Raw genomic sequence first — 16557 nt, 5'->3', positions numbered from 1 at the left:
AGGTCAGGAGGAGGAAGATTGGGGGATAAGAGGGAAGAGGAGAAAAGTTGGGGGCCTAAGGGAAGGAGGGGAAGAGCTGGGAGCAGAGGGAAAGGAGAGGGTTGGGAGGGGCTAAAGGGGAGAAGTATAACAGTTGGTTATCAGAGGGGAGGAGGAGGATTGGGGCTGAAAGGGAGGAGGAGGATTAAGGGCCAGAGGGGAAGAGGAGAACAATTGGTGGGACCAGAGGAGAGGAAAAGGGTTGGGGACCAGAGGGGACGAGGAGAAGGGTTGGGACATGACGGAAGGAGGAGGACAGTTGAGGAGACCAGAGCGGAGGAAGAGAAGGGTTGGGACATGACGGGAGGAAGAGGACAGTTGAGGAGACCAGTGGGGAGAAGGATAGTTGGGAACTGGAGGAGAAGGGTTGCAGTCCATAGGGGAGGAGGGTTGGGGGCTTGAGGGCAGGAGGACAGTTGGGGGCCAGAGGGGAGGAGGAGATGGGTTGGGATATGACGGGAGGAGGAGGAGGAGGAGGATAGTTGGGGGGACCAGAGGGGAGGAGGAGGTGGATTGGGACATGATGGGAGGAGGAGGACACTTGGGGGGACCAGAGGGGAGGAGGAGATGGGTTGGGACATGATGGGAGTTGGAGGACAGTTGGAGGGACCAGAGGGGAGGAGGAGATGAGTTGGGACATAATGGGAGGAGGAGGACAGTTGGGGGGACCAGAGGGGAGGAGGAGATGGGTTGGGACATGACAGGAAGAGGAGGACAGTTGGGGAAACCAGAGAGGAGGAGATGTGTTGGGACAGGATTGGAGGAGGAGGACAGTTGGGGGGACCAGAGGGGAGGAGGAGATGGGTTGAGATATGACAGGAAGAGGAGGACAGTTGGGGGGACCAGAGGGGAGGAGGAGATGGGTTGGGACATGACAGGAAGAGGAAGACAGTTGGGGAAACCAGAGAGGAGGAGATGTGTTGGGACTGGATTAGAGGAGGAGGACAGTTGGAGGGACCAGAGGGGAGGAGGAGATGGGTTGAGATATGACGGGAAGAGGAGGACAGTTGGGGGGACCAGAGGGTAGGAGGAGATGGGTTGGGACATAACGGGAGGAGGAGGACAGTTGAGGAGACCAGAGGGGAGAAGGAGATGGGTTGGGACATGATGGGAGGAGCAGGAAAGTTGGGGGGGACTGGAGGGGAGTAGAGTTGGGGGTTGGAGGAGGAGAAAGGTTGCAGGCCAGAGGGGAGGAGGAGATAGGTTGGGACATGAGGGGGGTAGGAGGACAGTTGAGGAGACCAGAGGGGAGGAGGAGATGGGTTGGGACATGACGGGGGTAGGAGGACAGTTAAGGAGACCAGAGGAGAGGAGGAGATGGGTTGGGACATGACGGGAGGAGGAGGACAGTTGAGGAGACCAGAGGGGAGGAGAGGATGGGTTGGGACATGACGGGAGGAGGAGGACAGTTGATGGGGGACTGGAGGGGAGTAGAGTTGGGAGTTGGAGGAGAAATGTTGCAGGCCAGAGGGGAGGAGGAGATAGATTGGGACATGACGGGGGGAGGAGGACAGTTGAGGAGACCAGAGGGGAGGAGGAGATGGGTTGGGACATGACGGGAGGAGGAGGACAGTTGAGGAGACCAGAGGGGAGGAGAAGATGGGTTGGGACATGACGGGAGGAGGAGGACAGTTGAGGAGACCAGAGGGGAGGAGGACATAGGTTGGGACATGATGGGAGGAGGAGGACAGTTGAGGAGACCAGAGGGCAGGAAGAGATGGGTTGGGACGTGATGGGAGAAGGAGGACAGTTGAGGAGACCAGAGGGGAGGAGAAAATGGGTTGGGACATGACGGGAGGAGGAGGACAGTTGAGGAGACCAGAGGGGAGGAGGAGATGGGTTGGGACGTGATGGGAGAAGGAGGACAGTTGAGGAGACCAGAGGGGAGGAGAGGATGGGTTGGGACATGACAGGAGGAGGAGGACAGTTGAGGAGACCAGAGGGGAGGAGAGGATGGGTTGGGACATGACGGGAGGAGAAGGATAGTTGAGGAGACCAGAGGAAAGGAGGAGATGGATTGGGACATGATGGGAGGAGCAGGAAAGTTGGGGGGTTGGAGGAGGAGAAAGGTTTCAGGTGAGAGGGGAGGAGGAAGGTGAGGGGGCCGGAGAGGAGGAAGGTATCTCTGAGGCTGTTCATGAAAATTGTACTGTTGTTCCCTCCCCCTTCATACACATTTCATGAAGCTGGCTGCTGATTGGTCCCTCGTCTTTGATCACAGAGCAGAGGACAGGATGGGGCAGATTTAGAAGTCCAGGGCTGTTACCCATAGTAACCTAGCAGTGTGTTGCTATCACATAGTTTGGACTGTTGCTATGGGTTACCACATTGAAGGGTGATATGTGTGACGTGTAAGGCAGAGGTCGGGGGAGGGGTGACAGCTGAATCCATCAGGACAGAAATACTTCGACCTCCTGTCATGTCCGGAGTGATGTCCCCGAACACCCATTACAGTCCCAGGGGCCCCGTTATATCCCCGCTCCCTACAGTCCCTCTGTCCCTCCCCCCTCCTCCTCAGATTGCTCTGTATATAAAATGTATATTTATCTCCCAGTGATAAACCTCCCATCACATTTCTACATCTCTGCATTTCTCAGTCCCACAATCCAATATAAAGGACTAGTGGTGGGAAGAAAGAATAAACCAATGGTGGGTTTAACCAATCATTTGTTTTGTATAGTTCTCCTTTAAGGGGGCGTGGCAGAGGGCGTAGCCTAGGCCTACATAGTTTTGCTAATAGGGGACCCTCATTCCAATCTCAAAATGTTAGGAGGTGTGCCCCAATGTTGTATACACACAGGGGGGGATGGGCATATATAGGGTCCCCCCTGTCCTGTATATTGGGGTGTAGTATATATAATATATTTTCTAGGGTCCCCCCTGTCCTGTATATTGGGGTGTAGTATATATAATATATTTTCTAGGGTCCCCCCCTTCCTGTATATTGGGGTGTAGTATATATAATATATTTTCTAGGGTCCCCTGTCCCGTATATTGGGGTGTAGTATATATAATATACTTTCTAGGGTCCCCTGTCCTGTATATTGGGGTGTAGTATATATATATATTATAATATTGGGGTGTATAGTATATAATACATGTATAATGTGGTCCTTTATCCGGTATATTGGGGTGTAGTATATATATATATATATATTATAATATTGGGGTGTATAGTATATAATACATGTATAATGTGGTCCTTTATCCATTATATTGGGGTGTAGTATATACTATAGATAGCATAGGGTCCCCTGTCCTGTATTTTTGGGTGTAATATACAATATATATTCTAAGGTCCCCCCCCCCGTCCCGTATATTGGGGTGTAATATATACTATAGAATATCGGGTATATAGTATATAATACATGTATAGTGCAGTCCTCTGTCCTGTATATTGGGGTGTAGTACATATAATATATTTTCTAATGTCCCCCCTGTCCTGTATATTGGGGTGTAGTATATATAATATATATTCCAGGGTCCCCTGTCCTGTATATTGGGGTGTATAGTATATATAATATATTTTATAGGGTCCCCTGTCCCGTATATTGGGGTGTAGTATATATAATATATATTCCAGGGTCCCCTGTCCTGTATATTGGGGTGAAGTATATATAATATATATTATAAGGTCCCCTGTCCTGTATATTGGGGTGTAGTATATATAATATATTTTATAGGGTCCCCTGTCCTGTATAATATAATATTGGGGTGTATAGTACATAATACATGTGTAATGCAGTCCTTTATCCGGTATATTGGGGTGTAGTATATACTATAGATAGCATAGGGTCCCCCTGTCCTGTATTTTGGGGTGTAATATATACTATAGAATATTGGGTATATAGTATATAATATATGAAAAGTGCAATCCTCTGTCCTGTATATTGGGGTGTAGTATATACTATAGAATATTGGGGTACATAGTATATAGTACACATATAATGCGGTCCTTTGTCCTGTATATTGGGGTGTATAGTATATAATACATGTACAGTGTGGTCCCTTGGTCTTGTATATTGGGGTGTAGTATATACTATAGAATATTGGGGTACATAGTATATAATAGACATATAATGCGGTCCTTTGTCCTGTATATTGGGGTGTATAGTATATAATACATGTACAGTGTGGTCCCTTGGTCTTGTATATTGGGGTGTAGTATATACTATAGAATATTGGGGTACATAGTATATAATAGACATATAATGCGGTCCTTTGTCCTGTATATTGGGGTGTATAGTATATAATACATGTACAGTGTGGTCCCTTGGTCTTGTATATTGGGGTGGAGTAAATACTATAGAATATTGGGGTACATAGTATATAGTACACATATAATGCGGTCCTTTGTACTGTATATTGGGGTATATAGTATATAATACATGTACAGTGTGGTCCCTTGGTCTTGTATATTGGGGTGGAGTAAATACTATAGAATATTGGGATACATAGTATATAGTACACATATAATGCGGTCCTTTGTCCTGTATATTGGTGTATAATCCCATGTATTTTCGTCCCTCTACCTGCACCCCGGAGCTCCGTTGGGCCCCCCCTCCCCTCAGCTGTTCTCCTTCTCCTTGTCTCTCCATGAAAGGAGCAGAAGGCGTCTTGAGACTCTCCGGCTATTTTGGTCAGGACAATTTTGTCTTCAGATCCTCCTCCTTCTCCTTACAGCCAAAGTTGAGGATGTGGCTAAAGTTAGCCTCGGAGTCTTGGCTGGCAGGGGTATATAATCCCACCCCGGGGTCTTCTCTTCCATGTCACTCGTTCCTTCTGACCAGGACAAGCACCCACAACAACCAAGGAGATGGTAAGTCTACCCAACTGGAGGACCAACCTGAGCCAGCCTGTCCGGCCTAGACTCAACCTGGAGCCACCCTGGATTATGTGTCAAGTGGTTGAGGAGTGGGGCGCTGAAGGAGAATGGGGAGATGTCGGGGTTCAGAGGAGAAGACTTGGGGGACTCACACAGAGAAGACAATGTGAACTGGGATGTCACCCACTGCAGCCAATCTTGTTGCACGTAGCACTCATTGGCCTTATGTCATTCTGGTTGCTACGGGTTACAGCTCTTCCATATTGGATAAGCAAAGAGGAGCATAGAAGGGTCTTCAGAGGGAAGAGGGGCACATGTGGGGGTGCTGGGGGGCAGGAACTGGGCATGTTCCTATATGTGTCCTGTGTGGGGTGTTGGGACACCTCTAGAGTCTGCACATTGGTGATGGCTCATGTTTGGTGGGTGTTATTAGCACTGGGATTGTCAAAAAACTACCCCTTCCCCTGGGAAAAGCCCCATTTCCCCTTCATTTTCTGTACCCTTCTACAGACCTTCTTGTCATGCCTTCCCCATGCCCCTGATTATTTTCTGTTAGTACCCCATAGTACCCCCTATTGGTTTTATGCCCCTCCATTCGCTCCCTATATACCTTCTGATAATGTGCCTCCCCCCCACCCCATACCTTCTGTATGACCCCAAACCCTTCCCCCACATGCTCTTTGCAGCCTCCACAATATGGTACTTACCTCCAACTCCTTCTGATGGTTCTACCCCCACCCACTGGCCGCCAGCACTCCACACTGCCCCAATTTCCTGTCTAAAGTTACCATTACTTTTCAGCCGTATTTACCCCATTGTGTGTAGCCATGATTACTTACCTCTGATACCCCAACTGTCATTCTCATCCAGAAAGTCCTCATTGCATGCACTTACCTATGGTCACCTATACAGCATTAACCACTCCCCATCCCATATACTGACCCCCTCACTCATCATCTCATCTCTCCACAGGCACCAGCAAAGAAGGCCAAGAGAAAGGCACAGGAAGGAGGATCCTCCAATGTATTGTCCATGTTTGACCAAACCCAGATCCAGGAGTTCAAAGAGGTGAGTGAGCCGGGGCTCCTGAGGAGCATGGTGACCCCTTAGATATGGGGGGGGGGGTCACCTCTCTGGGATCTGATCATTGCTGCCTCCAGTGGGGCAGTGACTGATCTTCTATAATGTCTTAGCATGGTTTCCATCATGGCTGCCATTGGTGGAAGATGTAGAGTTAGGTGTCCCCTAAGAGACTTGGAGGTCTCTACGACAAATCTCATAACCTGGAGAGATGCCAGAGGACTCTTCCAGCCAATAAGGGCTCTGTGGTGTGTAGTATGTGAGGTGGGGGGTGGACATCGCCATGTGGTTGGGTCATCCTTATAACTGGAGGGACTTTGGCCAACTCTCCATAGTATGTTGTCCCCAAATGAAGTCCAGCCATAAAAGTTCTCCCAGGTTATTTTCATTCATGGTGTATGAAGTGCCGTCAGCCATAGCAACCAACCACACAGCACTCTTCTGTCAGCAGTTTGCTAATTGGTTGCTGTAGTTACAGTACATTGCTCCTGGCCTTATTGGAGAATCCCCCCCCCCCCCATTGGGGGAGGAAGGGAGGGGGGGCTCCCAGACCAGCTGTTGGTGTCACATATCTCCGGGGTGGGAAGGGGGGGATGTCGGGGGATATTTTAGGATCATGTCACATAGAAGGAGATGACTGAGGGGGACAGGTGTACAGAGAGGAGGGGGGAGGGGGGATATAAATTTAGAATCAGCAGAAGTTCTGGGTGGACACCAGAGGAGAAGTGCAATCTACTCCAAAGTTCTCCATTACCTCCAACTTCTACAGACTCCTCCCCACAGAACCTATTCTACAATATTTTCCACTGATGAGTTGGGATAAGCCAGGAACACTCTTCTGGAAGGGGTGCTCATTGCTCTGTACATCAGGCTGGGGTCACACCGGTGGAGGAGCCCCCTCCCTTCCTTATACATCTAATGATGGAGATCTGTATAGAACATCTATGTGAAGTCCATCCACCACTGATATCTCCTCTCTGCTCCTCAGGCTTTCACAGTGATTGACCAGAACAGAGATGGCATCATCGACAAGGAGGATCTGAGAGACACATTCGCAGCTATGGGTGAGTGCCCCCCCCCTCCCCCTCCCCGGGACCCCATTACCCACCCCAAATCTATGGCTAGGGCTTTGTATTCCACAATTCCCATATTCTCCCCAACACCCACCTTCTTCAGATCTCCGAGATCCACCATATTGTATCCAAACCCCACTGCTATCATTCTACTACCAAACACCCAACATCATTGTACTACAATCCACCTCCATCATTGTACTACAATCCACCTCCATCATTCTACTACCAATCACCCTCCATCATTATACTACAATTCACCTCCATCATTCTACTACAATCCACCTCCATCATTGTACTACAATCCACCTCCATCATTGTACTACAATCCACCTCCATCATTCTACTATCAATCACCCTCCATCATTGTACTACAATCCACCTCCATCATTCTACTACAATCCACCTCCATCATTCTACTACAATCCACCTCCATCATTCTACTACAATCCACCTCCATCATTGTACTACAATCCACCTCCATCATTCTACTACAATCCACCTCCATCATTGTACTACAATCCACCTCCATCATTGTACTACAATCCACCTCCATCATTCTACTACAATCCACCTCCATCATTCTACTACCAATCACCCTCCATCATTATACTACAATTCACCTCCATCATTCTACTACAATCCACCTCCATCATTGTACTACAATCCACCTCCATCATTGTACTACAATCCACCTCCATCATTCTACTATCAATCACCCTCCATCATTGTACTACAATCCACCTCCATCATTCTACTACAATCCACCTCCATCATTCTACTACAATCCACCTCCATCATTGTACTACAATCCACCTCCATCATTCTACTACAATCCACCTCCATCATTGTACTACAATCCACCTCCATCATTCTACTACAATCCACCTCCATCATTGTACTACAATCCACCTCCATCATTCTACTACAATCCACCTCCATCATTCTACTACCAAACACCCTCCATCATTCTACTACAATCCACCTCCATCATTGTACTACAATCCACCTCCATCATTCTACTACAATCCACCTCCATCATTGTACTACAATCCACCTCCATCACTCTACTACAATCCACCTCCCTCATTCTACTACAATCCACCCCCATCATTCTACTACAATCCACCTCCATCATTCTACTACAATCCACCTCCATCATTCTACTACAATCCACCTCCATCATTCTACTACAATCCACCTCCATCATTCTACTACAATCCACCTCCATCATTCTACTACAATCCACCTCCATCATTCTACTACAATCCACCTCCATCATTCTACTACAATCCACCTCCATCATTCTACTACAATCCACCTCCATCATTCTACTACAATCCACCTCCATCATTCTACTACAATCCACCTCCATCATTCTACTACAATCCACCTCCATCATTCTACTACAATCCACCTCCATCATTGTACTACAATCCACCTCCATCATTGTACTACAATCCACCCCCATCATTGTACTACAATCCACCTCCATCGTTTTACTGCAATCCACCCCCATCATTGTACTACCAATCACCCCCCACCTCCATCATTCTACTACAATCCACCTCCATCATTGCATTGCCCCCATCTCCCTCGTTGTACTACAGTCCACCTCCATCATTCTACTACCCATCACACTCTACCACCATCATTGTACTACAATCCACCTCCATCATTGTACTGCCCACTACCTCTATCATTGTATTACCCTTCACACTCTACCTCCCTCATTGTACTACAATCCACCACCATCATTGTACTACAATCCACCTCCATCATGCTACTACCCTTCTCCCCCCTCACCCTCATATGTCTGTGGAGGTTCTCATGTATCCAGCCTATAGTCTCTCTACCAGTAGTTAGTCACATTCTAATGGACTTGCCCTGTAATGTTGAAGAACTTTTGTAGCTTCTTCTCTATCTTTGTACTACCCTCCACCTCCCTCATTGTACTACAATCCACCTCCATGGTGTACTGCCCTCAGGCACGGTTGTACCTCCCGCCTCTCTGTGTTGTGATTGTGTGTTGGGGTAACACTTCTCTTCCTCACAGGCCGCCTGAACGTAAAGAATGAGGAGCTCGATGAGATGGTCAAGGAGGCTTCTGGACCCATCAACTTCACCGTCTTCCTCACCATGTTCGGAGAGAAGCTGAAGGGTGAGCCAGGGCTCCATAGTGTTCATATTAAGGGGTGGATATGAAGGGGGGAGGGTGGTCACCACAGTTCACTGGCCGGGGGGGTAGGTAACAGTTTATAATTTTACATCTCTATTATGATGACCATAGTGTTACCTGCAACTGACCCGTAAGTTGGTTGGCCATCAGAAGGGTAGTGAGGTGGGTGCTATGTCTGTCATGTCTTCCCTGACAACATGTCTCCTTACAGGTGCTGATCCCGAGGATGTCATCACCGGGGCATTTAAGGTGCTTGATCCTGAGGGCAAGGGGTCCATCAAGAAGCAGTTGTAAGTTTTATCACTTATCTGTTCCACATTCCCCACCCACCACCTCATCCTTCCATCCTACCTCACTCTTCCCAGTGCCCCATTCCCCACCACCTCACCCCTCAATCCCACCTAACCCTTCTCAATTCCCCATTCCACATTCCCCAACACCTCATCACTCCATCCCACCTAACACTTCCATCCCACCTCACCCCTCTATCCCACCTCACCCTTCCCAGTGCCCCATTCCTCACCACCTCACCCCTCAATCCCACCTAACCCTTCCTAATGCCCCATTCCCCATTCCCCAACACCTCATCACTCCATCCCACCTAACCATCCCACCTCACCCCTCTATCCCACCTAACCCTTCCATCCCACCTCACCCCTCTATCCCACCTCACCCTTCCCAGTGCCCCATTCCCCTCCACCTCACCCCTCTATCCCACCTAACCCTTCCCAATTCCCCATTCCACATTCCCCAACACCTCATCACTCCGTCCCACCTAACCATCCCACCTCACCCCTCTATCCCACCTCACCCTTCCCAATGCCCCATTCCCCACCACCTCACCCCTCTATCCCACCTAACCCTTCCCAATTCCCCATTCCCCAACACTTCATCACTCCATCCCACCTAACCCTTACGTCCCACCTAACCATCCCACCTCACCCCTCTATCTCACCTCACCCTTCCCAGTGCCCCATTCCCCACCACCTCACCCCTCTATCCCACCTAACCCTTCCCAATTCCCCATTCCCCAACACCTCATCACTCCGTCCCACCTAACCATCCCACCTCACCCCTCTATCCCACCTCACCCTTCCCAATGCCCCATTCCCCACCACCTCACCCCTCTATCCCACCTAACCCTTCCCAATTCCCCATTCCCCAACACTTCATCACTCCATCCCACCTAACCCTTCCATCCCACCTCACCCCTCACCCCTCTATCCCACCTAACCCTTACGTCCCACCTAACCATCCCACCTCACCCCTCTATCCCACCTCACCCTTCCCAATGCCCCATTCCCCACCACCTCACCCCTCTATCCCACCTAAGCCTTCCCAATTCCCCATTCCACATTCTGGAACACCTCATCACTCCATCCCACTTCATCCCTCTATCCCACCTAACCCTTCCGTCCCACCTAACCCTTCCATCTAACCCTTCCCAACGCCACATTCCTCACCACCTCATCCTTCCAACCCACCTCACCCTTCCCAATGCCCCATTCCACATTCCCCACCACCTCACCCTTCCATCCCACCTAACCCTGACCTAACCTAACCCTCATCTGATACATGACAGTATCACCCTTTAACACCCGTCAATCCTACCATCCTAACCATCCCTTCACCCATTTTCCAATGCCTACCTATATCCCCCTATACCACCACCCATTCATCCTACCATCTTATCTATTCACCCATCCACTTATTCGTCTCCTCCTCTATACTCATACCTACCTGTATCTCCCTGTGCGACCCATCCATCCTACCATCCCATCTTTCCCTTCATCCAATGTCTAATACATACTGGTATCTCCATGTACTATCCATCCGCCCAATCCCCTCATGCATCCCCTCACCCATAGTCCAATACCTACCTCTGTCTCCCTGTACCACCCATCCATCCAACCCCTTCATACATCCTTCCACCCATTCCTTATTTTTCTCCTCGTTTATAGCAATACTTTATGCCTGCCTCTGTCTCCCTTCACTATCCATCCATCTTACCATCCCATCCATCTTTTCATCCATTACTACCTGTGTCTCCTTGGACCACCCATCTGTCAAACTGCCTCAACCATCAATCCATCCATTGCCTATTGGTTTACTCATCTATACCAATACCTCATACCTACCTGTATCTTCCTGTACCCCTATCTGTCCAACCACCTCATCCATCAATCCAACCATCCCTCCTTTGCCTCCTCATCCATACCAATACCACATACCAATCAGTATCTCCCTGATGAACATCTCCGTCCCCCTCTCCAATATCCCCAATGTCCACCCCCTCACCCCTATATGTTCCACCATCCAGTTTTGTGTACACACCTCCCCTGCCCCCCATCTGTCTTATACAATGTGTTTGTGTAACCTCAGAGACTCCTCCAGCCGTGCTTCCCCTAACAATGTCCCCCTTTCTCTTGCAGCCTTGAGGAACTCCTGACCACACAGTGTGACAGGTTCTCCGCAGAGGAGGTGAGAGCTCAGATCACATTTGGGGTCCCTGGCATGACAGCAGTGGGGGTTGGGCTCAGAGGGTTTGGGGTATCTAAAGGGGATTAGAGTCCTCCCAGTTTCGGGATGTAAAGATGGGGCTGAACTTTTCTGGGGGTTGGGGTGGGACAGCCATGACATTTTAGCGTTTTATATTTTTATTGGTAGCCAGGACATTTTAGGGGGATGGGATTGATGTTTCCTGGGGAGGTGGGATAGCTATGACATTTTGGGGGATGAGACTGGCGTTTCTGGGATCTCAGTCTTCTCATCCAACTCTTCTCCTTCCACCAGATCAAAAACATGTGGACAGCATTTCCCCCTGATGTGGCCGGCAACGTCGACTACAAGAACATCTGCTATGTCATCACCCACGGTGAGGACAAGGACCAGGAGTAAATGGTCTAAAGGTTCACCCTGCGGGCTGTGCGCCCCGAGACCCGGCGCTGCGCCCCACTGCTGTACATTGCGTATTTTGTAAAGTGACCCATCAACTACAAAACTGTAATTTATTCTGTCCGGTGGGACAAAAGGGGGTCTTTTATCTGCCACCCCATTCTCCTTCTGCCCGACAACCCGCCTTTCCGTAACCCCCGACTATTTTCTCTGTGACGTCTTAAGCTGGAAGCGGAATCCTCAGGGGAAGTTCTCAATAAAAATTCATTTTTATTCTACCTTCTGGCTTTAGTTTGTTTCCTTCAAAATCAATTACTGGTATGACCATCCAACCGATTCTACAATGTCCATCCCTTGGTGTGTGTCCTACAAAGGTCAGTCCCAATCTATTCTACCATCTCCATCTCATAGTGTGTGTCCTACAAAGATCAGACCTAATCTATTCTACGATCTCATCCCATGGTGTGTGTCCTACAAAGTTCAGTCCCAATCTATTCTACGATCTCATTCCCATAGTGTGTGTCCTACAAAGTTCAGTCCCAATCTATTCTACGATCTCATCCCATGGTGTGTGTCCTACAAAGGTCAGTCCAATCTATTCTACGATCTCATCCCATGGTGTGTGTCCTACAAAGGTCAGTCCCAATCTATTCTACGATCTCATCCCATGGTGTGTGTCCTACAAAAATGAGTCCAATCTCTTCTGCAATCTCCATCCCATGGTGTGTGTCCTACAAAGATCAATCCCAATCTATTCTACGATCTCATCCCATGGTGTGTGTCCTACAAAGGTCAGTCCAATCTATTCTACGATCTCATCCCATGGTGTGTGTCCTACAAAGGTCAGTCCCAATCTATTCTACGATCTCATCCCATGGTGTGTGTCCTACAAAAATGAGTCCAATCTCTTCTGCAATCTCCATCCCATGGTGTGTGTCCTACAAAGATCAATCCCAATCTATTCTACGATCTCATCCCATGGTGTGTGTCCTACAAAGGTCAGTCCCAATTTATTCTACCATCTCCATCTCATGGTGTGTGTCCTACAAAGATCAGTCCCAATCTATTCTACGATCTCATCCCATGGTGTGTGTCCTACAAAGATCAGTCCCAATCTATTCTACGATCTCATCCCATGGTGTGTGTCCTACAAAGGTCAGTCCCAATCTATTCTACGATCTCATCCCATGGTGTGTGTCCTACAAAGGTCAGTCCCAATCTATTCTACAATCTCCGTCTCATAGTGTGTGTCCTACAAAGGTCAGTCCCAATCTACTCTACAATCTCCATCCCATGGTGTGTGTCCTACAAAGATAAGTCCCAATCTATTCTACGATCTCATCCCATGGTGTATGTCCTACAAAGATAAGTCCCAATCTATTCTACAATCTCCGTCTCATAGTGTGTGTCCTACAAAGATCAGACCCAATCTATTCTACAATCTCATCCCATGGTGTGTGTCCTACAAAGATCAGTCCAATCTATTCTACAATCTCCATCCCAAGGTGTCTGTCCTACAAAGATCAGTCCAATCTATTCTACAATCTCATCCCATGGTGTGTGTCCTACAAAGATCAGTCCAATCTATTCTATGGTCTCCATCTCATGGTGTGTGTCCTACAAAGGCCTGTCCCAATCTATTCTATGATCTCATCCCATAGTGTGTCCCCTGCAAAGGTCAGACCCAATCTATTCTATGATCTCCATCCCATGGTGTGTGTCCTACAAAGATCAGTCCTAAACTATTGTACAATCTCATCCCATGGTGTGTGTCCTACAAAGGTCAGTCCCAATCTACTCTACAATCTCCATCCCATGGTGTGTGTCCTACAAAGATAAGTCCCAATCTATTCTACGATCTCATCCCATGGTGTATGTCCTACAAAGATAAGTCCCAATCTATTCTACAATCTCCGTCTCATAGTGTGTGTCCTACAAAGATCAGACCCAATCTATTCTCCGATCTCATCCCATGGTGTGTGTCCTACAAAGATCAGTCCAATCTATTATACAATCTCCATCCCAAGGTGTCTGTCCTACAAAGATCAGTCCAATCTATTCTACAATCTCATCCCATGGTGTGTGTCCTACAAAGATCAGTCCAATCTATTCTATGATCTCCATCTCATGGTGTGTGTCCTACAAAGGCCTGTCCCAATCTATTCTATGATCTCATCCCATAGTGTGTCCCCTGCAAAGGTCAGACCCAATCTATTCTATGATCTCCATCCCATGGTGTGTGTCCTACAAAGATCAGTCCTAAACTATTGTACAATCTCATCCCATAGTGTGTGTCCTACAAAGATCAGTACCAAACTATTGTACAATCTCCATTTCATAGTTTGTGTCCTACAAAGATCAGTCCCAATCTATTGTACAATCTCATCCCATAGTGTGTGTCCTACAAAGGTCAAACCCAATCTATTCAATGATCTCATCCCATGTTGTGTCTCCTACAAAGGTCAGTCCCAATTTATTCTACAACCTCCATCCCATGGTGTGTGTCCTACAAAGATCAGTCCAATCTATTCTACAATCTCATCCCTTGGTGTGTGTCCTACAAAGATCAGTCCCAATCTATTTTTTGATCTCCATCTCATGGTGTGTGTCCTACAAAGATCAGTCCAATCTATTCTACAATCTCATCCCTTGGTGTGTGTCCTACAAAGATCAGTCCCAATCTATTTTTTGATCTCCATCTCATGGTGTGTGTCCTACAAAGATCAATCCCAATCTATTCTACAATCTCCATCCCATGGTGTGTGTCCTACAAAGGTCAGTCCAATCTATTCTACAATCTCCATCCCATGGTGTGTGTCCTACAAAGATCAGTCCCAATCTATTCTACCATCTCCATCTCATAGTGTGTGTCCTACAAAGATCAGACCTAATCTATGCTACGATCTCATCCCATGGTGTGTGTCCTACAAAGGTCAATCCCAATCTATTCTACAATCTCCATCCCATGGTGTGTGTCCTACAAAGATCAGCCCCAATCTATTCTACAATCTCATTCCCATAGTGTGTGTCCTACAAAGATCAATCCCAATCTATTCTACAATCTCATCCCATAGTGTGTGTCCTACAAAAATGAGTCCAATCTATTCTACAATCTCATCCCATGGTGTGTGTCCTACAAAGATCAATCCCAATCTATTGTACAATCTCATCCCATAGTGTGTGTCCTACAAAGATCAGTCCAATCTATTCTACAATCTATATCCCATGGTGTGTGTCCTACAAAGATCAGTCCAATCTATTCTACAATCTATATCCCATGGTGTGTGTCCTACAAAGGTCAGTCCAATCTATTCTACAATCTCATCCCATAGTGTGTGTCCTACAAAGGTCAGTCCCAAACTATTGTACAATCTCATCCCACGGTGTGTGTCCTACAAAGGTCAGTCCCAAACTATTGTACAATCTCATCCCACGGTGTGTGTTCTACAAATACCCAAATACCGTCCAATCTATATACAATCTGGGGTTGCGTATGAAGAGACACACAGATATTGATGAATATTATAATACGATATTGTGGTTGGTGGGATGTTGTATTGTGGCATTAGATGGGAATACAATGGAAGGATTGATATGGGGGGGGAGGGGAGTCGTTGGATCTCGGAGAGTTATAAATCCTTTGGAAGGAATTTGAGCAGATTCGTTTTTTGTTCTCAGTGACGATTTACTTATATGGGCGATTAGTAGACGTGTGCAATCCATTTCGGTACGAATATAAATTTGGACAGATTTTCGGTTGTTTGGAGATTCGGATGTATCTGAATCTCCGAAGGAAACTGTACCTAATTTAATTTATTAATTCTCGAATTCCAACTTTTCACAACGATTGGAATTGTGTATGAAGAGCGAGCCGGTAAGCCGTCCGCCACGTCCTCCCCTGTCAGCGGGCATCCCCAACAACTCATCAATGTAAAGATACAGAATGCCAGCAATAGAAAAACGCCAAAAGAAAAATGGCGTGGGCTCCTCCCCCATTCCATACCAGACCCTTATCTGAGCATACAGCCCGGCAGGTTAGGAAAGAGGGGAGGGGACAAGCGAGCGCCCCCCTCCCCACCCCACACTTGAACCATACCAGACCACATGCACTCAACACGGGGAGGGGTGGGGTCTCTGCCTTCCCCACACCAAAGCACCTCGTCCCCCATGTTGATGGGAACAAAAGCCTCTTCCCGACAACCCTGGCCGGTGGTTGTGGGGGTCTGCGGGCCTTGTCAGAATCTAGAAGCCCCCCCTATGTGAATGGGTATGGGGTACATTGTACACCTACTCATTCACCAAAAAAGTGTCAAAAAGTAATAAAGGCAAGAAACAGTTTATGACAATTCCTTTATTAAGGGGGCGGTGCCACCAGGTGACAGAGCTGGGTGGTCCCGCCCCTTGCCTATATAACAGCTGTCACAGCCAAGAGACAGCAGTCAGCGGGACGCCTCTTGTTGGGGCGG

The 16557-nt window shown here is 47.8% G+C and overlaps 1 protein-coding gene across 1 annotated transcript; it reads left to right on the top strand.

Moving 5' to 3' along the window:
- The first annotated feature begins 4702 nt into the window (after positions 1–4702).
- On the top strand, positions 4703–12369 carry MYL11 (myosin light chain 11). Its single transcript, XM_073635283.1, has 7 exons — positions 4703–4858; positions 5837–5932; positions 6933–7008; positions 9074–9178; positions 9408–9486; positions 11629–11677; positions 11990–12369. Exons 1-7 carry the CDS (start codon positions 4856–4858, stop codon positions 12092–12094), a joined length of 513 nt encoding a protein of 170 aa, XP_073491384.1. The 5' UTR covers positions 4703–4855; the 3' UTR covers positions 12095–12369.
- The last annotated feature ends 4188 nt before the right edge of the window (positions 12370–16557 follow it).

This window comes from Aquarana catesbeiana, linkage group LG06 (genome assembly GCF_042186555.1).
Source record: "Aquarana catesbeiana isolate 2022-GZ linkage group LG06, ASM4218655v1, whole genome shotgun sequence".
NCBI classification, from domain to species: domain Eukaryota; kingdom Metazoa; phylum Chordata; class Amphibia; order Anura; family Ranidae; genus Aquarana; species Aquarana catesbeiana.
The sequence above is the reverse complement of the archived record's forward strand: the minus strand, read 5'-3'. Positions and strand labels throughout refer to the sequence as shown.

Bases quoted from the DNA above. Each gene is read 5' to 3' on its own strand.
- MYL11 (XM_073635283.1), top strand. The intron at 5,933-6,932 runs GTGAGTGAGCCG...TCTGCTCCTCAG, and splicing joins AGATCCAGGAGTTCAAAGAG to GCTTTCACAGTGATTGACCA. The intron at 9,487-11,628 runs GTAAGTTTTATC...TTTCTCTTGCAG, and splicing joins GGGTCCATCAAGAAGCAGTT to CCTTGAGGAACTCCTGACCA.